We start from the raw sequence: 26,550 nt of genomic DNA, 5'->3' as shown, positions 1-26,550 counted from the left end.
TTGTTTGTCAGGAGAAGAGAGCAGGATAGATCAATTCAAATTCTATTTATCCGCTCCTGAGCTCTCATCATGTTGTTCTACACGTGCGTCATGTTCCCAACACAAATAGTGACATACCTCCCACCGCCGCCATCCCCTCGCTTTCCACCTCCTTCTTAAAACATCAACTCCATGACCTGCATCCTGTCAAGCTGTCACATCACTGAACCTCTGCTTTCAGCTTGATGTCAGCGTGTCGCAAATAGCCACTTTGAATCATGACAAATGTTTTCCTACTTTTTTTTGTGTGTGTATGATGAATAATTCAACATGGCGAATCGATTTAAATGCATGAAATGTACCTGTGAACAGCGTTACTGGTTTGGCTTTAATGTGAAGTTATCTCTGTTTCCCAAGTTGTAAATTAAGTCAAAAATTTAAATTAATTTTGCAGCAGACGGTTTGAATAAAGTCCATAATTTAAGAAATAATAAACTTCACCTTTCCACTGTCCTTAAAGGAACTATTTGCAAGTTTTGTTAATGTTACATAGCCAACATCAATGTTAGACGTTTTCTTTTCCAAGTAATAGACAAGTGATGACCAAGTGATTAGTTTCTGTTCCCTGCAGTACATTTTAGCCTCAGATAAATATGATAAAGTCTTTAAAAGAAATTGCCTCAAGAAATAAAGGCAAATTGAAATCGTGGCCGTCCTGTATAGTTGCCAGTTCAGGCTGTAGAATTGATGTAACTATTGTATTTGGCTGGTTGGTGGAGGCATACAACCATTAGGAATGAGGTTGTATCTAGTCTATAAAATGTGTTTCATTGTGGTTTCCAATGATAATTACAGTAAGACTGTAAAACAAATCCATCAGCAACTATTGATCCTCAAGCAGATGTCGTTGTGTCTGAGTCTGACTATGTTGATGCCAACTGAGCAAACAGCAGTTTATCAAACTCAAAATGCTGTGTGGCTAAAATATTGTTGGCTGCCTTGAAAAAATCAATGTGTACTAATTCTTTATCATGGGTGTGTAATTTTTTGGTCATTTTTGAAAATTATGATTAAAAATGACCAGGACGATCAGCTGGAATGAAACTATTTGACTGTGCCCAGATAACATTCCCTGGTTTTAGCTGAGCTGCAGGTTTTCTGTCATTTTCCCATAGCTTGTTTCCATACAGCTCCGCCAGTTTCATTGGCATTCTAATGTTTAATTTTGTCCCCAATTTCTTACTTGATTTTGTCGGGGGTTTTGAACCATTACCCTAACTTTCTCAGTAAAGCACTTTGTAGGCTACAGTTGTTTGATAAGTGCTCTATAAATAAAGTTTATCATTTTTATTACTACAAACCACCAGTCTTTGCAGACCTGTGTGATGTCTGTATTGTGTGTCTGCTCCATCAGTGAGGAAGCTCCTTATCGCCACAGTCAAGACCAGCAGGTCTGAGTTGTAACATGGTGCCACCATGTGGCTCTACATGTAGGGTTTCTGTTGTATCATTATCCTGGATCAGCACCATAGAAAAACATTTAATGAAGGATATTTTACATCCCTGAGACCTAATATGCACACCTTTATTTGCAATAGTTAAACACTGCACTATCATTTTGTAATGTGCTGAATCCTGACTCCGTATAACAGCTGAACTCTTTGAAAAGTGCATGATCGCTCCGTTTTCCACTCCCAGGCCCGTTTAAATACAAATTACACTGACAGAGATGCCTCAGGCAGTACCATAAATCTATATTGTAGCTACAGCCCCAATACAATGTTGAATTTTTAAAAGCTACGTTATAATGGCGCCCAAAGACACATAAGAACAGGGCCATCAGCAGCAGCTTAATGTCTTAATAAAAACTGTGACAGTGAATGTTTAAGAGCCATAGTCAACGGTATAAAGATGGAAAGAGCGGCTTGGCTACTGTAATAGGATCAGCACCCCTCATACTCCCACTCACATCAGCCTTCATTACCACTGGCTTTGAGCAGGATTACTGTGCCTGGAGGTGATACTTATGTGAAGATATGTGGGTGTTTTGTTGATGAATATAATATGCGCTTTACTTTTCTCAGCGGTGAATTGACCCCATACATCTTCATTGTTGTGACTTTTTAAAATATGTAAAATATTTTGTTGCAATTTATGTCTTCCCTATGCCTGTTATTAGTCCACAATGCAATGATTTAATTAACAACAATAGTGAGTAAATTCCAAAATGTTTTATAAGCATGAAACACAATTCAGAACATATGGCTGCAGTATCTGATGTAATAAGTAAAGAAAGCCGAAACAGCACAATGAGTTAATACTGTAGTTGCATGAAGGAAAAAAAATGACACTTTTTCTGACAGCATTTTCTCTTGCTATTTTTTTTATTAGTGCTTCTCTGTTTGTCTGCCTCTCAGTCACTGCGAATCCTCTTAGAGGTGGATTATGAGACTAAGATACAGAGAGAGCGAGATTTCGAGAGAGAGAGAGAGTGAGAGAGACGGTAGATGAGCATGAGTCTCACAGAGTGTGAGAGAAAGCAACTCAGGAGGAGTGACAGAGAAGGAGGAGAAGAAAATGGAGATAACCCCTCAGCCTGAAATGGGCCAGGGATGGGGTTGGAGATGCTCTGTAACCAGGGTGAGTACACCACCATTACCACAGGTGCTACAGGTGCACAGTAAAGTAAACATGTTTGTTCCTCCACAGGAAGTGAGAGAACACAGACACTGTGTCCTGTTATCTTTATTCATTGCCTTTATGATTTATTGGCTTAGATTTAATAGGTTATAAAACAATGACGACTACCTAGTACCTAATCTAGATTTGTTGAAGCCAGAATCTCAGTTTGGCTAAGCGAGTAGGTGGCGTGTGTGAACATGTGTGTGTGTGTTTACTGAGCTACCTGAGGACAAACCAAAGTAATGTGATAGACCGAGGGGATCACCTCCCTCTTAATCTCACTTTCCTACGTTCATGTCTCATTACTGAGACAAAGGCGAAGAGATGTGACAAAGAGAGAGAACATGAATTTCTTTTTATATAATTTCATGAATTAGACAATACTCTATTAAAGTGATATAGTATATTAATTTGTTTGTGTTGCTAACCCTGCAGGGAGAGCCAGCAGAGCCTGATACACACTGGAGTCCCACCCCCTCTCTCACACACAAGGCAGGGACAGACTAACCGGGACTAACCGGCAACAATGTCTCTCCTGTCCTTAACCAACCCCCCGGGCTGGAGCATGTGCTCTGCCCTCTGTATCCTCATCGTGTTGCTCCCAGAGACCAAAGCAGACGAGCTGAACGCTACCTCCCAGCGCAATGGTGGTGGGTCCCAGTGTGGGGAGTACACTAACCAGGTAATGATGATGTAAACACAGAAAGCACACAGGTGAAGTTTATAACTGCTGCTTGACTCTGTGGAACAATATGTCAGCTTAGCAGAATTCATAATTATGTTTGATTTCCAACTTCACAACACTGAAAAAGTGGACTAGCTGTCAGACATTTAAACATGTGGAGGAACAGAAGTGGAGGAAGACATGCTTATCCTTTATTTAAGCAAAAATAATGGAGATTTGTTTATTTCAAGTAAACATCTATATATGCTTCCCTTGATACATTATCAAATATGATACTAGATTGTTAGTACTGATGTAATATTGTGTAACTGTAGGAGCTAGTTAAGATGCAATGAGTTTAGTCCAGTGGTCTCCAAACTCTGGGATAGTCTTTGGGGTGTTGAGATGATGAATGTGGCAGATCAAAGCCATAAAAAAGATCTGACACAGAGATCGGTGTTCATATTTCATCTTTTATTCTAATATTGAATACTTTCATGTCCTTGAGCCTCAGTTACATAAATGGTGTAATGGTGCTGTTGGTGCTGTGGCTTGAACTGAAAATATTATAGTAGGCTATAGTACAAATATCTCAGAATCATATTAGTGTAAGTACAGTACTTCAGTACATGCACTCAGCAACTTTCCATTACTGCAGAAGTAAATGACCATGAGAATAATGAATTTATTAATATGAGTCAAACCTGAAGCATTTATGGTATAATTATTGTCTTATTGTTTCTTTCTCTAAGGGCAGGATAATGGGGGGGTAAAAAGTAGACAGTTCAATATTTTGATTTGGAGTCTGTGGGAATCATCAGGCACACTCTTCCCTGTCTGAAAAGAAGCTGATTTAGTCTTGATCAAATCACAGATGTTGGAGAACGGGATGTGTCGCCTGGTGGCCACGCTGCCTCAGCTGGACGAGCAGAGATGTCCAGATATGTTTCGCTGCACCGACGAGGTCTCCTACTGGCTGCACGAGAACGAGGAGAGGAAACAGCAGATCATGGCTCTGAAGGAGACCATCTCTGAGCTGCAGGAGGAGCTGAGGAACCACCGCCACCGCATCAAAGTCCTCGAGCTGCAGGTGAGATTCCCATATCGACTTAGCAGACCTGGGTCAAGTATCAGTAACAATCCTTTCAGCTGCTTTGGACACTTGCTCTTGTCTCCCTGGAGCCTCAGTGGATGCTGTGTAAAAGTGACTTTTTCATAGACATATAACAGAACTCCTCATTTGGACAGTAAACTTTGTTTGCTCTTGTAAATCTGTTGTTGAGTGAATGTTTGGTATTCGATATACCACTTTAGAGCCAGACTAGACAGCCTAGGGCCTTTTCAGACTTAAATAGTTGATCAAATAAGCCTTTGTTGTCTTTCACTTCACCAAGACTGTTCCGAACAGTCTGACCAGCTGTTTAATGTCAGTGTCTGCAGGTTAGAGCATGGACAAGACATTATTTCTTGCGTAGACTTCTGCACTGTAATGTTGAGCCTGGTCATCAAGCTGTCTTCACCCCCCCCTCCCTAGCATGTCCTTGACCTTAGCAACTAACAGGATTAGCCTCCTACTCTTCCACGTGTTGCCTCATGCGTCTCAGGCAACGAGCCCACACAAACAAAGACTCTCAGCTGGAGCGGCCAGTGGCCACGGGTGGCTGGTCGAAACACCTCATGTGTTGTACATTAAAGAGGGCAGAGGAGAGGGCTACAGGGTGAGGGTACAGGTAATGGGAGTTAGTGTTATCCTCCGTATCCAGGCCAGGAATAGACCACATACTGTACAGAAGTGTCTTTAGGTTTTAAAACAGAGGACTTGTTGAACTTCTTTGGTTTGTCCTGGTTATTTTTATTCTAATGTGTGCAGAGAGATAAAGTAGAAAAACTAGAGTATTCATTACTTTTAGTGGATTTTAATTAAGCAAGCCGCCTAAAGTGAGTGCCCTCCACTCTGGTGTTGCATGAGGACGGGTGAGGGAGTAACATTTTAGTAACATTTCAGCACACTAAATTTTTACGTCATGTCAAAACAGAGTAAACAAGCAATAAACATTGAAGTCACTGTATGGAAAACTTATGTTGAATGAGTCTTACCTTGTCAAAAATGTGACTAAAATGCTAAGATCAAAACTGACACTTTTTATATATCACTAAAATTGATGATAGTTTGTGTGCTCTGTGACACACAATAAGTGGATGTTTCTGTTTCTGTGTGTTTGTGTGGAAAAGCGGTCATGCTGTTAAATGCAGAGCTGACCACGTGAATCTTTTTTATCTCTTTATTCTTACCATTGTTATTTATTCTGCTCTCTGCATTATTTTATTATTGCACTTCATTGACAATTGCCTTTGTGTATTATGAGTTTTTATTTATATATACATGAGATTTATTTGTACATTCCTATGTCCCATCATGCTAACTCTGCTACGTGTGTTAGGCTGTGTGTGATTGACTGTATGTGCATGGTCACGGTGGACTGTAGAAACTGCATTGCCCTTCGAGGAACAATAAAGTCTTCTGTATCTGTATCTGTAAAAATGTCAGAGTGAAGAGAGACACCATCTGAACGTCTCCTTGGAAGAGCGTTTTCATGACTTGGAGCTGCACTATGCTGAAGCCACCACCCTGCTGCACCTTCAGGGCACTCTGATCCTGGACCTACAGGTGGACTAGGTTTCCTTGTGCCTAACGAACATGGTTTGAGCAATTTCCTAAATGTTAGTTGTCTTGATAGTGTGATGTGTGATGTGTTTGTCTCCTTGTTTAGAACCAACTCCATAATCTGACACTTTTGGTGAACAAAGTAAAAAGAAGCCCTGGTTGTTTGATCAACATCGTCCGTCCCAACCCTCTCATGAGTGCTCAAGAGGCGCTGAACCCAGGTACACACTTGTACACACTGATTCCTCCAGCAGAGGGAGCCAGACTCCCCTTGTTGGTTTACTTACTCACTTGTTTACACATCCTGTCTCTCATTTTCTTCCTCCAGAGCAGCATGTGAGGAACTGTCCCGTTGACTGTGCCTCCATCTACTACAATGGAGTGAGGAGATCAGGCCTCTACACTGTGGTGCCATCACTGGCCGGCATGCCTGTGGAGGTTTACTGTGATATGGACACAGACGGTGAGCCACATATACACACACGATCCATGCATGACACATTACACATGGGTAGAAAATTGCCTCTAATGTAATGTATATATGACATGTATGCAGGCCTAAAATAAATGAATAAACCCATGGTAAAAATGGTATGCGTTGCCCATACAAATACATTGCCCCAAAACAAAAAATTCATTGGACTGCCTGTAGCTTTGATTACGGCACACATTTGCTGTGACATCATTTCGATAAGCTTCTGCAATGTCACAACATTTATTTCCATCCAGAGTTGCAATAATTTTTCAAAGATTCTCAATGGGGTTAAGGTCTGGACTGGAGGAAATGTGGTCACATTGAACCACATTTCTTCCTTGAAGATGATGGTTCCCCACTATCCTTCCAGTTTTTAATAATGTGTTGGACAATTCTTAACCCAATTTAAGCAGTCTCAGCAATCTCCTTGGATGCTTTATTTGCTTGATGCCAATAATTTGACCCTTCTGAAAGAGATTAACATCTTTTCCACCACCACAGGATGTGTCTTCCAACATGTTTGTTTAAGAAATGAGACTGCATCAGTTAGGGTTTAATGAGTTATTGCCAGCTGAAACATAATCATCTATGCAGAAATTATCTAATGGGAGGCTCTTACCTATTAGCTTAGTTAAATCCAAGTGGTAACTTTTTTGACCGGGCAGTGTACATGTATGTACTAATATACTTATGTATACCCGCTGACCATAGACATGTGCTCTATACATATATAAATATATATCCCCATCACAAAGTCTTTTAACATATGCTCATATTATATACACTTAGATCTACAAGACTGCTTCCCCAGAATGAGAAAAAGACTACTGAAATGAATAAGAAAAACACTTGAAAACACTAATATGCATTTGATTAATGGAATATTAATCATAAAGTAACTGTACCCATTTTGTCTATGGGTATTTTCGATATCTTATAAATGTAGGCTATCTTAATAAAGGGGATGTATATATGTGAAAGTAACACGTGATAGGTATATGTGGCATTATCACTCTCAAAACAAGGACATAAATCTATATTATATTTCTGTATGGGTTTGACTGTAATTAAACTGAATCAGTCAGTGTTGGCATGCACACACCGATTTTAGTGTCACTGAGCAACACTAATGTGACACTAATGTGTGGCTGACCTGCTGTCCTCGGTTAAACATGGCATACGCTTCCCTCCCTTGGCCTTCTCTTTGCCTCAGGTGGTGGCTGGACTGTGATCCAGCGGCGAGTTGACGGCTCTGTGAGCTTTGACCGCAGCTGGAGGGAATACAGGGACGGTTTCGGGGACCTGCACTCAGAGTTCTGGCTGGGAAATGACCACATACACGAGCTGAGCACCCAGGGGGACTACAGCCTCCGCATCAACCTGGAGGACTGGACCAATAAGCACAAACATGCCGTTTACCAGAGCTTCAGGTCGGTGTCATACCCTTGTGTGCAAGCAAGTAACAAACACAGGCACAACCACCTGTTTGTCATGCATTATATTTTACTGTTCCTCTATATGTGTGTGTGCAGTGTAGATGATGAGGAGCATCAGTACCGTCTCCATGTGTCAGGCTTCAGTGGCACAGTGCAGGACTCATTCAGCTGGTACCACGACAAGCAGGGCTTCAGTACACCAGACAGTGGTAACATCTGTGCTGAGATCTCTCATGGCGGTTGGTGGTACAACCAGTGCTTCTATGCCAACCTTAATGGCGTCTACTACAGGGTAAGACACAGACTAACTGTTGCTTTAATTATTTAATTGAAGTCATGTGTCTTTACCTCTTCTTTATCTTGCAGGGAGGCCACTACACCCCTAAAGGCCGGGGGCCGCTGGGTCCCGACGGGATAGTTTGGTACTCCTGGAGAGACTCTGACTATTACTCTCTACGAAAAGTCAGCATGATGATCAGACCAGGCAGCTTCAGGTCCCATTTGTCGCCCTGAGCTACCGTCACCCTGACAACGGTTGGGATGCGGGAACAAAACTTTTATAAGATTGATGGCGGCGTCCATTGATGTTTTTATCGACAGAGCTCTTCAAGAGGGAAGTGAATGTCAGTTACGTCAACAGTCAACAGTTTTTTGTAGCGAGTGAACCTACAGACGATCCTGTGGACACGGCGTCTCTACAACTACTTTCAGATTGATTTTATGTGCAAATAAGGCTGGTACGATTGATGTTCGTCACAAGATATGGACTCATTTTCTGCTGCTTATCTTTTGGAAACACACACTTTAGATTTCTTTTTGGGACATGGACATTTTTCACTCAGTCATGGGAAGTGAGTTCTTCCTTATTTTGTACTTCTATTTTCTACCTCTAGTTTGATACTGGACACACTATTACTGTAGTAACTCTGCCAAAATAAAGAGGCAGGTTTTGTACGACTTGTTGACAGTGTGAAGGGGCGTACAGTATCAAACACTGAGAGGAGGCATGTACAACTCAATGGCAGAGCATGTGAGACTGTTTACTGGATGCTTTGCATACACTGTGTGCATGTGCTTTTTACGATACATCTATATTGTACGACTTTCCATTCCAGCCAACGATGACTTTATTAAAATGTGTAAATTTCTATTGAAATAATCTGTGTATTAACACTATCAATTATTTATAACAACACTGAATTGTATTAGACAAAAAGACCCCAACCCTTTGACTTGATAAGTGCTATTGTCTCACTGTGTATAGACTCAGAGAAGATGGAGGATTGTGTATACATACATGTGCTGTGCAATAAAGACTACATGTTTCATGTACTTGATGTCACAGACGAGACTATTTCACATAGACAGGATGCTTCAAGATCTAAAGATATTTCTGATTCAAGTATGAAACCATTATCAGACCAGCAGCCTGAAATAACAGATAACTCTTATCAGCAATTATACACAAATGACTGTTTGACTGTTGCAAATGTGCAATGTTAGTTACTTACATTCAAATTACTTCACACCGGAGTTTTCACAGACCTTTTAGCACGTTAGCACATTTGTGTCAGTATAGCAGGCACATGTTGAGGTAACGTCTGCAGGCCAACTGAAAAAGAGGCCACAGGTTGCACTTTAAACACTTTTACAACCTGAAATTAAAATTGCCAGTGTTTTACAAGAGTTTAGAGAGTGAAAGATCAAAAAAATTAAGTTAAATTTTAAAGAAGTTGTGCACCTATCTCTGTTAAAGCCCCAGCCACATGCACAAAGAGGACATAAACTTGAAATGAGTAACAAATATCAGAATGCATGTACTGTCTGTTGTATAAGATCTCCTCGCGGCATACGCATCCAGCTGCACCTGATGGCAGCGAGAGCAGAAAGTGGGGTAAAAGGGCTCTTTCACTTCCTCCAACACAAGCCTGCACAAACACACTCTTTGACCCTTCGCACAGGCTGCCGACTCATTCTCATTCCTATCCATCTCTACGTAAGAATCTGCTGGTGCGAATAAGGGCTTTACTGTGAAAAGGCCAGAGAATGCGTAGTGTGTTGTACACTCCGAACCATACAGAGAACAAGACAAGGTTTCTTTCAACACACTCACGCGCAAAAAAACATTAAGTCCCAATGAATACAAATCATTGTTTAATAAATCAAACAGAAGTTCTGCTCCTCTCTGAGTTGCACTGTATTGAAAATACTTCTATACATAAAATAGTATCTCAATGACAAGAAGCACCTGATATATATATATATATATATATATATGTATATATATTTCTCACGTATCATGTGATAAGAAAACAAAAAGTGAAGATTAGCAACTGATTGAAAACTGAGCGGTGAAAAGCAAAGAAGAGAGACTGCATACGTGACAGGATCCACGGCCCTGTCCCAAACTCAGCTTATAGTTCAGATTCTTACAGTAACATTGCTGTTACTCCTTCATATAAAACACCATTATCTGGTCAAAAAGCAGACTGAACGGCAAGAAAAAAAGGAATCACGTTTGGCAACGTCTGCAGGAAGGTACTGATTCTGTGACTTTTGGCTTAAATGTACAATGTTTAAAATGACAGGCCTCAACCTGAGCATCGTTTACACCACATTTTCCTCTCCCGTGCTGAAATGTAAACTGCAGTGTCACGGTGCGCAGGCTGGGGGGCAAATAACTCAAAAGTTTTTCTATCTTCCTCAGAGGGGGCAAGGCACGTGGGCAAGACAGGAAGGAGGTGGAGCTTCCTGTTAGCTTTTGAGGAAGTGCAGGATGAAAGAGTGCTTGGCACTGCCAGCGGTGGACATACAGAGGACACACACTCCGCCTTTGCCAACTCTTCCAAGACTGTCGGACTCTCGAAGTAACGCTCCACTGCTTGGACTAATGATGTCAGGCGACTCGCGAATGTTGACAGTATTTACTGAAGGAAAAAAAATCATTTAAACAAACTTTGCATTGGCTGAAAAACAGGCAGTAAAGCTCTGATATGCTGTCAAAGCTACCTTTAGTAATCAGCTCCCCGGCTGTCGCTACTGACAGGAGAGAGAATGGCTTTGGTTTTATATTGTCAGTACATCACTACTGTGCTGAAAACAGTTTTGCTACATGTGTAGATCAATTCCTTTAACTTGTTAGAAAACAATCCATGGAAATAAAGATTGAAAAATCTGCAGAGTATTGCATGTTTCTACCAATAGCTGTGGCGTGTGACTCATACAATGAAGCAATGCATGGTCACAAACTGTGACTGGGATGTTTACTTCCTGTGTCACAAGCTCTTGGACCTTGGGCAGAGGAAAGGATGTGTGTACATAGTGTTTCTCATTCTGCTCCCGTTGCTGACACTAAAAAAAAAAAAAAAAAAAAAAAAAAAGTGCCAAAGCCTTTTCAGCTGCTGCACATGCTCATAGACTGTCTGAGTGCAGCGGACAAAAGTAACACCATGAGCTGGGACTGCTGGCACGAGCAGTGAGGGAAGAGATGAGGTAAGAGCGACACAAAGAGAGAAGTGAAATTTAAATTACATGGAGAGAAAAGTATGCAGGATAAGCAAGAATATTTTGGATGTTGAGCTGGTTCAACTCTTCTTGTCTTGTAGTGCGAGACTGAAGGCTTTTTTTTCACATTGTAGTGAACTGACCGTGCGCTTGTCTCAGCTTTGCAGCAATCTGGGGGTTCAGAAGAAGAAGAGAAAAAAAAACAAACTCAGAGGGCGGTCGAGATGGTTTGGTATCCAGCTGCTCCACAGGTAATAAGGCAACAGAAAGGACAGACTGTTACAGACTCTAATATACTGTGATTAAAAAAACGTCTTTACCGTCTCGTAAAACTTCACTTGCTCCTCCAGATACAACTGCATGACTCGGTTGTAGTCATAGATACGGTTGCTATGGAAGTGGTTCATCTCAGCTGAGGCAGAGAAGAGGGGAAACCATTAAGATCGGGCAACGGTGTCAAGATAAACTGCGCTACTTCACCGCCTCCTCTGCATGAAGAGTGTGTGTGTGTGGTACCTTGTAAAGCGTAAGACATGGTGCTGACTCGCTTTGCCATGGTGACTTTGTCCTGAGGGGTAATTTTACTGGTGGCTACCAGCTTGTCGCCCTCCTTCACCTTGTCTATGGCTGCCTGTATGAAAAGAAACAACACAGGAGTCATGAGCCATATTGCATTAGGGCAGGAAATGATCTAAAGAGATATCTGTATCCAGATAAGGTGAAGAATTAAAAAAAAAAGAAAAGAAAAAAAAGAAAAGTGACAGATTGATATCTTTGTTACAAAGTTTGTACACATGTATTTTTGTGTTTTGAACAAGTTTAAGGTTAGGCAGGTCCATATATTATTTTCTTCATTCTAAGTGGGCAAACTAATATTAGCTTTGTCAATATGCCACCAACAGTTAACACATGGCAGCTAATGAGCAGAAATATTTACAACTAATCTCCACGTAATAACTAGCTATATGTTTTGTGCGGTACAGTCTATCTTAATTTGGTAATCAGGAAGTTTGATCCACAACAACTCAATTTTAACATTATGGATACATCCCATTACATTTCCTGCTGTACCTTATGGACTCCAATGGTGTCTGGGAAGCATCCAAGAAGACCCTTGTATTCATTGTTGGTCTCCATGAGGAAGTGGAGGTCTTTCCTGGGCTGGAGAGTGACACAAAGGAAACAAACACACACACACACACAGACAAGAAAGATTAATGTAAAAGGAAAAAGTGTTTTAGGACAAAAAGTGACAGAGAGATAAAGTAGACGGATTTGAAACTGATAAGATAGAAAACAGGGAGCCAACACTCTGTACACTAAAAGACCCTGGATTCAGCTCAACATCTAGTAAAGAGCGGGCTGATCAGTGAGTCGGTTAGGGAATAAAATATGTAGCTATATTTATTCTACAGTATATTATAAGTGCAATAAAAAACTTAATAAGGGAAGTGTCCTCTCAGGCAGACAGCTCTAGCATGTAAATGAATCATGTCCAAACATTGGCTTCCTCACTATTCTGTAAACTGTATCACAGGCGATGCTTAACTAAAGCCAACAACTCTACAGGAGCTCTGACCAAATGTCAGCACAAGCTTACCAGATGAATCCTCCTCCCTTTGGAAGCTGCCGGGACATCAAAACAAAACAAAAAAAGGTCCCAGTATATTTTATAACACGCCAGACTGATCAGACTACACAGAGCGTGTATTATTTGGATTTGCTGTGCCATATTCAAATAGTAGGTCAAAACACAGATTTCGGAAATACTGGAGATAAATTTTCCATGACCTCTTCCTTTACAGAGGGCGGCGTGCGCGAGCAGGACGCTGGGTTAGAGAGGTCAGTAAAACACAACAGCTAGGATGTAAACACCGACGGCAGAGCAGGAAATGTTCGCAGGCATTGTGAGGCGTTGTGAATCGAGAGCGAACACACAACAATGTGGTTGATAAAAAAAGGCCTAAAATAAACTTCAGGAACTTTGACACCAACAGTTCTGCATCGGTGCCTCTTTTCAGAGGGTTTGAATGCACACCAAACATACACCCACGACTGATACATACACCGAAGAATGAGACTGTGCTGAGTTTTTAAAACATGAGTAATATAATGGAGGCTGTTTTGGGTGAGAATAATATAATAAGAACACAAAGGTAATCTCTAAAGAATACCCACACGGAGAATACCGAAGGCAGGAGCAGTTATGTAACTGTTGAAGTTGCATGTGCAATGTAATCACAGTGTGTTACGACTGCAGCCACCACCTACCTGTTCTGCAACCAACAGAGCAATCTCCTCGTACGTCTTCCCTGCTGCTGTCATGGCATCGGTCAAGGTCGACTCGCCTGTGGGATGAAAACATGTCACCACCGGGTTTCTTCAGAGTACCTGTTTGTCAATAACATCTCAAAACAAGATTTCCACATGATGAATGACTACATTGTAAATTGCATCTAGTTCTGGCGTCTACATTATGATTATAACATGTGGTGATTACAGCAACCTTTTGAATGGATTGCCAAAGACAGCAAAGTGGCAAGACACGACTAGCAAGTGCCTGCTGCTGATGGGAAAATGCCTAAGGTTTTCAAAATAACAGCCCTGAGGCAATAACCTCTTTAACATAACTACAAAATAACGAGAAAAGTCACATGTAACTTTATGTGATAACAGTTAGGATGTTGAAGTTGAAAGCCTGAGTTTGAAAGGTGCAGTTCAACTGAATCTCACTCAGTAAAAACTAGGCAGGTTAAATCAACCTTGGCAACCTCTAAGGGCAAGCTGACTTGGTGTTTCAGACAGACAGACAGGCAGACACATACATACATACATAATTACATAGTGTAATGTCAGCCGTGAGCAAAATGTTGCCAGTTTGGAAACATTTCAGTTTTTGTTGTAAAAACTTTCTATTTTTGTTTTTAAAAGTGCTACAAATAAAGTTATTAATATTCATTGTTATTATGTTGGAAACTCCCATCAAAAAAAAAAAAGCAAAGTGCTGAAACATGTCTCATGGCAGACAGCCATCATGTCTTCCGTTCGCTATTGGCTGACACGATGATGTGAGTGAGGACATCTATACTCCACTATACTGTACCTGAGTGTAGGTGTGTGAGTGTGTGACCTATGATTAAGTGAAACTTGGGCTCCATAATGTCAGTTTTAAGAGAGAGATGATCATGTGTCTGTCTGATTGTAACTCTTGATGTTAAGGTCGTGGGTTTGATTCCCATGTTGACAGAGATCGCACCCCAGCAGCGCCCCCCGTGGCACCATAAAACTTTCTAGCTGTGTTTCCTACCTTGGTATCCACTGACGGTGAAGACAGTGGAGAGGTTCTGGAAGGCTTTACCAATCCTCTGGTACTCTTTTGGCAGAGCTGTGGAGAGAAAGATAACATGAGAAAACACACACACACACACCGTGAGAATAGATTTTTTTGTTGACAAAACAGTGAAACATAATGAATCTTTCTTTGATATAAACAGTAATTACAGCATGAGATGAAGGTGTGGCCTGTGTAGGGTAAAACATGTGTTCATCTTTGGTGTCTTGTATACGTACGGCCTGTGCATCTCTTCCAGTGCTCGTGTCCCACTGTGAGGATTTCCTTCACTCCGTCGTCCATGGCTTTGGTAAACCTGCTGAACTGATCACATTTCTGCTCCCTGAGGACAAGGAGGACATGTACCGTATATAAAGCAAACCCTTTTTACTGTGGCGTGCAACAACATGTACAGTAACACTAACGAACACAAGAAACTGGTTCTGCAATTTGCAATTTGACTAAACTCACACTTCTATGACATCTAGGTCTGCAGCTTCAGGCTCTATTGTGGAGAAGATCATCACTCCAACCGTCTCATCTTTCTCTGCTTTTCTCTTCCCCATCTTCCAGTCCTGAACAAAACAAAATCAATCCCTCTTTTTAATTACAAAATAAAGAAATAAAGCAATCTAGACCAAGCTTTCAGTGATGACTGATCTTATAAAGACACATTATTTGAGAGTGAGATACCTTCTCATCCTTGTAGGTGAGAAAAAGCTGGAAAACCTCACTGCTGGAAACAACTGGATGCCTGCACATCCTGGTCATCCAGCCCTGCAACCGCTCCATGCGCATCTTAATAAACTCTTCCTCAAAGCGCCCTGGAACAGAGATGAGGATAAAAAAACGACAGATTTCATTCACATGCTCACTTCAGCCATGTCTATTTGGTGACAAAAGTCAAGCACTTACCTGTCACCTGCTTGTCCGGCAAAGACGGGATGGGAATTGCCGACCCAAATTTGTCCAGGAGCCTCTCGTACAGCCAATCAAAGTGCTTGTACCTGTGATTGACTGGTCGGTTTGTGGTCTAAAATAAAAAAAACAATAAAGGGAAGTTAAAGACACTCATGTAAAAAAGGGAACATTTTACATACAGTACAAGAATGTGTGCTGCTCCCTTACACGCCAGATTAATAAAAAAAATATTGAAGCGCTGAAAATACTGCGGGATACTTACACTGGCTGTGACTTGGTACTCGATGTAACTCTTGAGGCCGTACATCTTTGAGCCTTTCTTGGGATCAGCCACGACGCAGTCTAGCTGAGATTCTGGGTAAGACCACACGGGACCCACTTCACCCATCTAAGCATGAAACATGAGGTTCAGAAACTGAGTTTTATGGCATAAAAGATGCATCACACTGGGGAAAAAAGGAAACTATGTCAACCCATGCTGCCACACTATTTGCTGCACTGTATGTAAGGTAAGACTTACCACTTCAACAATCTGCCAGAAACAAGTTTTTATTGACAATGATAGACAGAAAATCTCAATATTTTGTGGTTTATTGGGTCATGTCATGTCACTACTTCTGGTAAAAAGATATGTCATGCTATATTGCATACAACTTGCACAGATTGATTGAGAGATAACCTACATAGATCGGTAGCTTTTCTTTGCCCTTGGCGAGCTGCTTGCATAGGAGGTAGAGCTCTGGTCCAGATTTGGAGAATCCAGGGAACCTGTTCAAAGAGAAATTCACAAATGAAGCTCCTGATGCATCTCTTTCACTCATCAACAGAGTTTGAAGTAGGCTTTTTTGTGTGCACATTAGTGTCAACAGCAAAGATCAAATTACTTCAGTAATGGGGCCCCATTATAGAAGTGTGCCTGTGGCTCTTAAAAGGAAGTGAATATTAACGCTGACGCAAGCATGAAGTTAAAAAAAGGGAAAGATGGTGTAAGCAGGAATAAGTCATCGTGTAGAAGAGAAGAAAGGTTAATGCAAACATTTCCAAAAACTTCATTGTACCCAGAGCTCTTTCTGCTGCAAAACACAGCTTCACTCTTACTTGTTGAGGGAGATCTTCATTGAGCTTGCGTGAGCTCCGCCTCTCTGCATGGCTCCACCGTCTCCAGACTCTGACTCGGCGTAGCCTCCAGTGGATTTCATATCATCCCACTCATCGTCCCACTCATCATCCTCTGCTCCTGTGGACAGATACATGCCCACTCAGTTGATAGTTTTACCATCAAAGGCACAAGAAAAAACATTCTGCACAGCTGTACAATGTGTTTCACAATCCACTGAGCGATAGCTACTAAAGATGTTTCCCATAATAAGAGGTAGACAGGAGACTAAATCATTGATGGAAACAGCTAAAGGTGGCAGTATGATTCCAATACTTAAGTAAATTAAATGGCAGAACACTGTAATGTGATGGCAAAATGTCTATTTGTCTTAATACAACTTTTCTTATTTTCATTTTTGATAAGATTAGATTTTTTTTAATGGATGCATTAGCATTAGCTTCATAGCATGCAGGCTGTATGCCAACAGATAGACTGTGTTTCTCATTGCCACAAACGCACTGAAACCAATAAGTTACATATGTTGCAATTTGACCTCGTTCTAATGTTTGGTTAAATGTGTTCAAGGGTTCAAAGATTTCTCTTCAGCCCTAGTGTCTCATGTAAATGAAGAGCATACATCCTGTTGTTTAGTCTTGAAACTTGATTGAAATTTCTATTCTTAGAGGCAACTATAAAAAGATGACGATTTGTATATCATAATTTTCCCTAGATCTGTGCACTTTCAAAATGTGCATGTGACAGCAGTAGACTATGATGCTAAAACCACAGAGGACATGCTTCAGACTCTGTGGTGAAAGGCAGATTTAAAAATCTGACTGTGGACAAGTGCAATCACAATATTTCCACACCTACACAACAGTCATGTTAGGAAGCAATTGTGAGGAAGTCATTGTATTGCGTGTATTTCTGCATTGCATCTGTCCCACAAAAGCCACAGTGCAATCACAATTTCTGAGATTAATTTCACCAAGTGTGCCATACAAACATCTTTTTTTTTAAGTTGGAATACAAACAAATCATTACTGCTCTATCTTTTGTCAGCTACAACTTTTAGCAGCTACAACTGAAATCTGAAATAAGTCAGTGTGATTTTGACTTTTTAAAAATAAGCATTATAATCCCGTCACAACTGTATTTTCCACATCACAAGTAAGTTAGTAAAGGGTTAATATCAATAGTGTTAATATATTCACACTGGATGCCTCATATAAACATGCTTTTAAAAAAATGTAAATCATCTCCTAAAATTATTTGCTAGAATCCATCAATCTTTATGAAAACCTGTTGCCAATCCACACACAAAAATAAAGGTAAAAACTTCCACCAGGCCGTGCACGTGATACCTGCTGTGTAATCGATAAGGTAAGGATATGGGTAGATGTCTTTGGCAAGGGAGACTGAAAGGAAAAATCTGTTAATTCCTCTTTTCACCATTTATCCCAACTGCTCTGCTTTAACAAAAACAACTGGAGAATTTTTTAAAAACCAGGTCAAGTAATTTATCCATGTGAGTCATGTGTGAGGCTAACTTTTCCACTGATGGTCCTGTCCACATACTGGAGCATCTCTGTGGAGGGACTGACCAGAGACTGAGCAGACGCTGGCTGAAGTAGCGTTTGCAAATAACTGTTGGATGCTTTTTGAATTCCCTATCAGAGGTTGAACTATGAATATTATTGTTTTCTGTATATTACTGTGTGTCTTCATGATATTTCTGTTAGTTTCAGATCTCCTTGGTCATTATTACTGGGTTTAAAGAAGGTTTTTTTTCTCATTTTGTTGTATGATGCAGATCCTATCTTTTCCAGGACTACTTGACCTATATACCCCTTTTTGTAACCGCCTTGTCTAATCTTACTGCAAAACAAAAAGCAAAACATTATACATTCAGCACATCTTATTTAATCTTGAGATTTTATATCATTTTCTGTCTTATACTGTATGACCAAGACATATCCTACTCTTCTTAGCATATCCTGTTTTCCTCCAAACAGATCTTTAACCAAAGACCTGCTGAACTGGAGATACTTCCATAAAACAACTCAAAACATTTATACATGATGTGTAGTAAACTGAGAATGAATCAATCTCCATCCCGTCTGAAACAAACATCCCAACAACAGCTCATTCTGACAACAGACTAGGCTGTTACAAAGGTACAACTCTATTCACAATCCACATGATCTGACCACGTTGTGGCATCGTCACACCAGTGTCTCCTAATCTGATTATTTGGTGAATTTAGCTCACACCTGCAGATGACTGAGCTGTAAGTCTAGACTTTCCAGAACAACCTCATCCACTGCATTTTGCCCTGTCAGCACGTTTAAATGTTCATAAACAAACTATCTGTAAAGAGTTTAGCCAGGTACTGACGCCAGCAGCTAAAAACAGAGTGTGACCTTCACATGGCTCCAAAACACATGAACACATCTTGATACAGTCAACATGACAGCTTCTTTTCAGCTACATTTTTTTGAATGGAGTATTTGCTACTTTAGAGATCTTAAAAATCTGACAGCAAACAAATACAACCACTTGAAGTCAAAGTTTAAGAATTACTCATGCAGCAAAGTCTATATTTCCTGATATTTCCTGTTGTGTGGTTTTGAATAGCAGAAGTCACTCACTGATGTTTCTAACATGAGGCCAACAAAAGCTGCTCTTACCCGGACCCTGGTAGGCTTGAGGGTGGCCCTGCGATACGGAGGCCCAGGGGTCGCCAGCGGCCTTCCCAGTTTGGGTGCCCTCCGGATTTGACGCCCAGTTGTTGTTGGAGCCCCCCGAGGGGTCCGCGTTCCACACGGACCAGGGATCATTACCGTTACTCGCCTGGATAAGACAGACAGAGGGAAAACGTGAGGGATGAAAAGAGCGGAGGAATGATCAAGGACGGAGAAAGAGAAAGAGCATAGAGACTAGAACACAAAGTGGAGTCCAGCCCAGTTTGGAGTCTGTTTAATGAGAAGCTGACAGAAGTCTCCAAAACAACATGCTTCTTCAAAACACGACATCAGGCAGCTTTGGCCTCAAACAGGGAGTCTGTTGAGACAATCAATCATCTTTACAATGACAATGTAGTTTGTGGTATTAAATAAATGCCTATTAACACATGCAGTAACTACAACAACAAGTAGTAAAAGCAACTGCTACCATTCACAAACCACTATACATTTTTTTTTTTTTTTTTTTTTTTTACAGTGCTTGCAGGATGAAAATGCAACTGCATGCCATGCTTGCAAGGCAGCTATATGCACCAATATAAAAACTTGTGGGCATGGGCATGCGTGTGTATGTTCTTTATCCGGGCTGCAGTAAACTTGATGTTAAGTACCCAATCACTGAGCGACCTGACCACAGAACTGGTGCAGGCCTGGGTCACTAGATACATCATGTAACGCACATTCACATACATAAAAATAATGAGACAAGTGGTTCCAGTGCAAGTTGCTGCAACGACATGACAATGACAAAAAAAAAACAAGTGAAGAACATTATATTTAGTCAAGGTGGCTTTTTAAAAAGTGGTGATGATCTTTTTTTTTTTTTGTGAGATTCTGATGATCATTCGTGTCGTGGTCAAATGATTCGCCAGTGTGAATAGTCAATTACAGGTGAGGTATTACGGATCATCGATTGTGATCTTTAAACCTTTCCACCGTGGTGATGATTCATACGACATAGATGAAAGGTGAGGGAGTTGATTGGTGACTAAGTGTCTTTGTGTCTGTATTGTGGTGCGAGGTGAATGGAGAAGATGAGATCATGCTTTGTTCAGGCATTAAGAGGAAGGCTGGCATCATGGGTGGGGGGGATTTGCCAAAGCAAGAGACCAATCAGAGACGAGGGGGGACTTGGGGGGCAGACACTGGGTAAGCGTGGGAGGGCTTGGGTTCATGCCTCTAGCCATGCCCACCGCCCACCCAAGTGGCGGTTACCTCATCAGGGGACGAAAGGTAGGGGGTAACTGGGGTGTCGGGGGTTTCCGGCTGGGGACTCAAGCCCCCAACATCCACCTTGAGGGGAAAAGAAGGTGACAACATCACAAGGAGCCGGCAGTGAATGTTTTACGGGATGGGTGTAAGTGAAGCTGGTTACAGACGTGTTTCTGTGTGTGCGTGGGTGAGAGAGAGAGAGTGAAAGAGAGTGAGGGATGATGGCTGACACATTTCCTGCTTTGACTCAACCACTTACTTTGCAAATTTCTACTGATCCAGCGGTACGCTCACTTTTGTGGAACTTCCTGTCTGCTAACAAGTAAAGATCTCACTCTCTGTTCGATGTAACGGGAGCTAAAAAACACACGTGGGTCTTAAATGACACACAGTGACTATCTCCCACAGCAGCTGTTTTCACTTCTGCATCTCCGGGGTTCACACAACCTGCACGAATGTCAGTAAAACGTTCATCGCTGACTTCCCCTTTTTTGCGTTTTCTTCAACATCGCACATGCTGCATTGTGAGATAGAGGGAACCTACAGTAGCAGGTGTGCTGTGAAAAGAATTACTATATATATATATGTACGTACACTTACTTCCCCAAAAGTGGTTGTGTCTGTCAGGGGTGTCTTTTCACTTTGTAGTCTGACAGCAGGATAACATTTGATGGGTTCAATAATCCCAGATCCACATCAGGCGAGTGCATTACCTGGTTTTGTGCAGGTGCAGCAGCGGGAGCGTATGCATCAAAGAAGGCAAGGTCTGCAGATCCAGCATTTCCTGCATTTGAAGTGGGTGCTGTGGTTGCCGCTGCTGGGAATGCCTTGCCGAACTACAGATGAAAGGATGAAAAAGACAAAAACAGCCACATTAGAAAAAAAAAAAAACCCAGATATTCCACAGCGATCTGATGACTTTTAAAGGTACATTCTTCTGTGGTAATGTGATCGTGTTTCTTTGGCACTCTCTGGTTTTGCAAAATGACTTCTGAAACGTTCTCACATTCACCAAAATGCAATAACAACTGCTGGAGACACTTTAATTTACACATTTGAATTTGTTTTATCATGTGCCAACATAACCGCCACACCTAATCCTCTGGGCTATTTTTGTCACGCAGCATCCTTTTGTTTTTGTTATTTCTTACCAGTAGAGTGCAGTGAAATAGAAAGTGAGTTAGTTGAGAAAGAGACCGCGTCCTGATGTTTTCCATTAGGTATTACATAAGTTACAAGTGCATTTGTCATCAGTGGGTTTTTTTTATGCTTTGGACACTGAATCAAAACAGTCTTGGGGCAGCTGGAGAGGTAACTTGAGGTCAGATAAACACACACATCCACATGAGCTTGTTTGCAGAGTTAAGCAGGCGGATAATATCAGAGACTCCCACTTGTGCGCACACACAGATACTACATTGTTAAACGTTGCTTTAAGTGGTGTTTAGAATGAGGCGAAACCGTCGAACAGACTGCATGGACTTAACGCTTTTGATCGAGCTCTCTCTCTGTCTCTTTGCGAATGTCTTCCGAGTGAATCATATCCTCATGATGAAGTCAGAGCCTCTGGATCAAACCGGACACTCGCACCAGACGTACACCCTAATCAGCAAAACCATGAAGGAGGCACATCCTGTTGTGATTTTTACTTTCAGACGAGAGACTGCATCACAGTAGGCAGATAGGTGTCGTTATCTGTGGTGACAAATATTATAGTGATAGATGCTCTGAGAGGGTGAAACGTTAAAAAAAAAACAGTTTTTGCTCAGAGATGAGTAGTACGTATTGTGCATCTCGACTTCAGAGCGTGAGGGGACACGGCTTTGTTGATCAATTTCCTGGAGGTGAATATAATTCAAACACTGTGTGTGATGTGAGATGTGTGTGTGGTGAATAGGCAACACACTACACTATGTGACTGTCTAACTCACCTCGATGTAGTCCTCCGGCACCAGTCCAACCTCCCCTCTAGAGTTCTGTGCTTCGATCCAACCACCTCCAATATTCTGAGTGAGACCCAACACAACATGTTAGAGGGAGCGACAGCGATCCACTCAGACCAGAAGAGAGTGGATGTCTCCATCACATTAACAGGAAGAACATGTTTACTTACACTGCAATAACCTGATTACCCTAAAACCCACATTTGTCGGCAGCTTGACAGAATCAGATTGCTCCAGCTTTTCCTTCTCTGCAGTATTTTTGATTGAGCCAAATTGAGCGTGCGGGACTGATAGCAAGAGTGCGCGCGGGCTTTGCAGTGAGAGAGCTAATCCTGTTTTGCTGCTGTGGCTGTGGGCATGACTGCTGGATATAAGTGGTAACTAAATTAAATGGATTTATATATAATGTATTTCAGTTTGAGTTCAAATCACAAATTTTTTGCTCCAAGGAAGGCCAACCCTTTGATCCCATTGCTCCACTGCCACAGCAATAGTGACTAATACTGCATGACATAACTGATCTAGACATGCACTTTCCTGAAGAAAGTAGCTCTTATGATACATATGTTCCTCTTAATTCATAACCACTATCATGGATTAGTAGGATTGGTATTTATATGTTGTTAAGGAGTTCAGGTTGGAGCAAAACTCTTGACAATAACCAGGTTACCAAAGTTTCCGTAAACACTGAACGCACCCAGGACAAATTCCTACAGTCACAGTTTATTTAGTGCAGAATATTCTGTTTTCCTGATACAGTAGGTTCTGGTTGGCTTAAGGCAGACGTTGATTAGAGAACTATGTAGGTCAGCACACAGCCAGTGACCTTTGAACTGTTGGCGACTCGCTGTAATGACATCATGCTCTTTTTCCCCCTCCCTGTTTTCTCCCTCCTTCCTTCCTGTGTATGCGTTTGTGACACTCAGTGTTTATAGACAACCTGAGGTCATGTGAGGTGGATCGTTTACAGGGCTGGTCGATAACAAAGTTACAAGGAAGAGCTTCGTGAACATTCAACTAAAGCTATAACACACTTGTCTATTATAGCTACCTCTAAGATCAGAGGCAGACACTTAAGTATATGGATTTACCTGATTGGTGACAGTGACTGTTTCGCCTTCTTTCACCGTCAGTTCGTTGTTTCCAGACTCAGCAATGAAGTCGTATAAAACCTGTGCCTGAACATGAACATGAAAACAAACACAAAAACTATATGTTTAATGACCTCCTTTCAAAACCAGCATTTGCACATATATTTGTATGTGAATATGAATGGACCGACAAACACTGCCAGTGACACATTAATCAGTATAGAACCATGGCATACAGGCACAATGGAAACAGACCAAACTCGTTCTTCTGGGTTTGTTATGCAGACTCACTAACCAAATATCACTAACAAGCAAAAACAAGACCAGAACCATCATGTTATCTACGTAGTTCTGTGTGTAACCGGAGCCTGTGGTTCCTTTAACACTGACCCACATCTGCTAATGCATGCAAACACTATACGTACAAATGGATATAGACATTCAACCTTGAGAAGTCATCATACTAGTGAGCTATTCTGAATATATTTTTGCTTTGTGACTTACCATATTATTTTCCAGCCTAATCACTCATTTTTCATAAATTTGACTGTGCATTCATTTGGCCATTTCGCCAGCCAACATGCCATCTGTTATCAAAACAACATTAACTTAAGTGTGACTAACTCTGTCTATTAATCAATGACATGGAATGCAAGGCTATTTGAACCTCATTGAACAGAGACCTATTATTTCTGTGTGGGTTTGCCACCTCCCAAGGGTCAAGGAAGGTGAATGGTGTGTTTAACAGGAACTATGAGTTTCTAGCCCCATGCAGCCTCAGCTCAGATCTGCTGGCTCAGATATTATTTTTTACCAAGAACAATGAGAGAACTGCATTGACCTGAACTGACCAATGCATCTACTATTTTAGTCACCCTGTTTATATTAATAAAAGCAGGTTAAACAACAACACTTCTGAATAAGATGACAGCTACACTCTCTGATCATTAAGTTGAATAAACTGATCTCTAAAATAATTTTACCACAAACTGATGATTGTAAGCTTCATTAAGAGATTGTGTATTGTAAAACTATCAGATTGCAATTGTAGCCTATAGTTAAACGCGCCTATACTATAAGTGCCCATTGCGATGAATTGACAAAGCGGCACACAAGCCGAGGACTACATTACCCAGAATGCAATAGAGGTAGACATGACCCGCACTGGAAAGGTAGTAAAATGTCACAAGACACTTTCTTAATGAGACACATTTTCCATGTATAGCAGAAAACACCGCTTTCTTACGTACTGTAAAAACATGCGTGGTGAGCCGCCACCAAACGCGACTGAAGCAGAAAAGTTACAAGTTTCTAACTCTTCTCGTGTCGCTTATACCGAGCGAAGAAGTGTTAACTGTAAACCTACTGCGAGAAACTGCAACTCCTCAACAGCTCTCGTTTAAAAACAACACTGGGAGTAAGAAAGTAGAGGAGACAGCCATGTATACAGCTGGGTTTATGTAAAAACAGCACTGAAAAGTTGTCAGACTTTTTACCTTTAGCGCCATTGTCGAAGCATTGATCAATCATTACAAACACAGGCCCTGCGGTTTTCAGGATTTCCAACCCTCAGCTGGACATTTCCCCCCTCTTCTCGTCGCTTTTTTTTTTTCAGCCGAGAGCGAAGAAAATAAGGTGATTCCTGTCGGTGGAGAGGCGCCACACTTTAACACGCTGATGAAAACACTGTTGCTTCACGTTAAAATCCCCAAAAAGAAAGGAAGAAACCACGGAGAAGAGCGTCGGTGGCTACAAGGCTGAAGAAGTGCGACTGTAAGTTTGAACCGCGTACAGAGCTGCTGACAGTACAGAGGGAGTGACCTGCACCACGGAGAGAGAAACCGGAAAGGTAGTCTCCGTCTGATAGGACCCTGCAGACTGGACGAGTTCAAATAATAAAGACCACCAAGCAAGAAACTAAAAGATGTTTAGAAAACATAAGATTGGCCTCCATTCCATAGATTCCATAATTCAGAATAAAGGTCATACTCAATATTTATATCATCGAAACAATAACACAGTGTTGAGAATTATTATAGGCTAATAGGAAGAAGAACAAGAGGTATGCTAAAGAATAATGAAGTTAGTGATAATATTATTATTATTAATAATAATAATAATAACAATAATAACCACATTATCATTATTGATTTTAACCCATAAGAACCCAGACCCATTTATACTTGAAGGAAAATTAAGTGGGGTGAAACACAGACCAAGTGGAATGCATGGAACACATTTTTGAAGTTTTTTTTGAAATAGCGCCACCTATTGTCAGAGATCTGGAATGTTACATATATGTCACATCGGGCCTTTTTGGTAACTTAAATTTTCACTTGAAAATAAATGGGCTTAACATTTTCTTTTGCTCTGTAACACAAATTTGACCTTTTATTTGCATTTCCATAACATATATCAAAATTACAAATTTGCTGGTTACTATTAACACCTTTTTAAGACAAGTTTCACAACAAAAAAGGGCAAACACTATAGAAATGCGAATATTGCCTCATATTGAAGGCTTTAACCAGTTACTGAAGCCTTAAAAGCTGTGCAACCACAATTTTCTTTCCAACTACAAATACCTTGGCATCTGGATGGACAGTTGTCTTAATTTTAAGCACCATATCACCACCCTCATTGCTAAACTAAGAACAATACTTGGCTTTCTATACAGAAATAAGCACCGTTTCCCTACTCACCACAGGAAAAAAATTGGAGACACTATTTTTTCTCTGTTTTAGAGTATGGAGATGACATCTATGGAAGAGCTGCTAGTTCCACTTTGATTCCACTGGATGCTG

The 26,550-nt window shown here is 41.1% G+C and overlaps 2 protein-coding genes across 3 annotated transcripts; one reads left to right on the top strand and one right to left on the bottom strand.

Annotated features, from left to right (window-relative positions):
* Positions 1–3,187: 3,187 nt before the first annotated feature.
* LOC311007927 (angiopoietin-related protein 7) lies at positions 3,188–8,414 on the top strand (the record flags this gene model as incomplete). The annotated part of the gene is made up of 8 exons (XM_084001345.1): positions 3,188–3,343; positions 4,200–4,415; positions 5,874–5,993; positions 6,097–6,211; positions 6,319–6,453; positions 7,679–7,895; positions 7,998–8,193; positions 8,268–8,414. The coding sequence occupies 8 exons, from the start codon at positions 3,188–3,190 to the stop codon at positions 8,412–8,414; spliced, it is 1,302 nt and encodes a 433-aa protein (XP_083857471.1).
* A 770-nt stretch (positions 8,415–9,184) lies between these two features.
* snx9b (sorting nexin 9b) lies at positions 9,185–25,562 on the bottom strand. Of its 2 annotated transcripts, XM_084001118.1 has the most exons (19): positions 25,243–25,562; positions 23,747–23,833; positions 22,644–22,718; positions 21,426–21,548; positions 19,447–19,609; positions 18,121–18,174; positions 16,756–16,894; positions 16,341–16,425; positions 15,920–16,045; positions 15,652–15,769; positions 15,430–15,560; positions 15,208–15,311; positions 14,976–15,079; positions 14,713–14,790; positions 13,677–13,753; positions 12,477–12,566; positions 11,922–12,036; positions 11,726–11,817; positions 9,185–11,576 (listed from the first exon to the last, which is right to left on the bottom strand). In XM_084001118.1, the coding sequence occupies exons 1-19, from the start codon at positions 25,252–25,254 to the stop codon at positions 11,529–11,531; spliced, it is 1,821 nt and encodes a 606-aa protein (XP_083857244.1). In that variant the 5' UTR covers positions 25,255–25,562; the 3' UTR covers positions 9,185–11,528. The 2 variants fall into 2 exon arrangements, with proteins under 2 accessions (XP_083857244.1, XP_083857245.1); XM_084001119.1 differs by lacking the exon at positions 18,121–18,174 and having other exon boundaries at positions 9,770–11,576.
* Between the last annotated feature and the right edge of the window lie 988 nt (positions 25,563–26,550).

The sequence above is a fragment of the Trachurus trachurus genome, assembly GCF_905171665.1.
Source record: "Trachurus trachurus genome assembly, chromosome: 24".
Lineage (NCBI taxonomy): Eukaryota > Metazoa > Chordata > Actinopteri > Carangiformes > Carangidae > Trachurus > Trachurus trachurus.
This window is presented reverse-complemented; position numbering and strand designations above follow the sequence as displayed.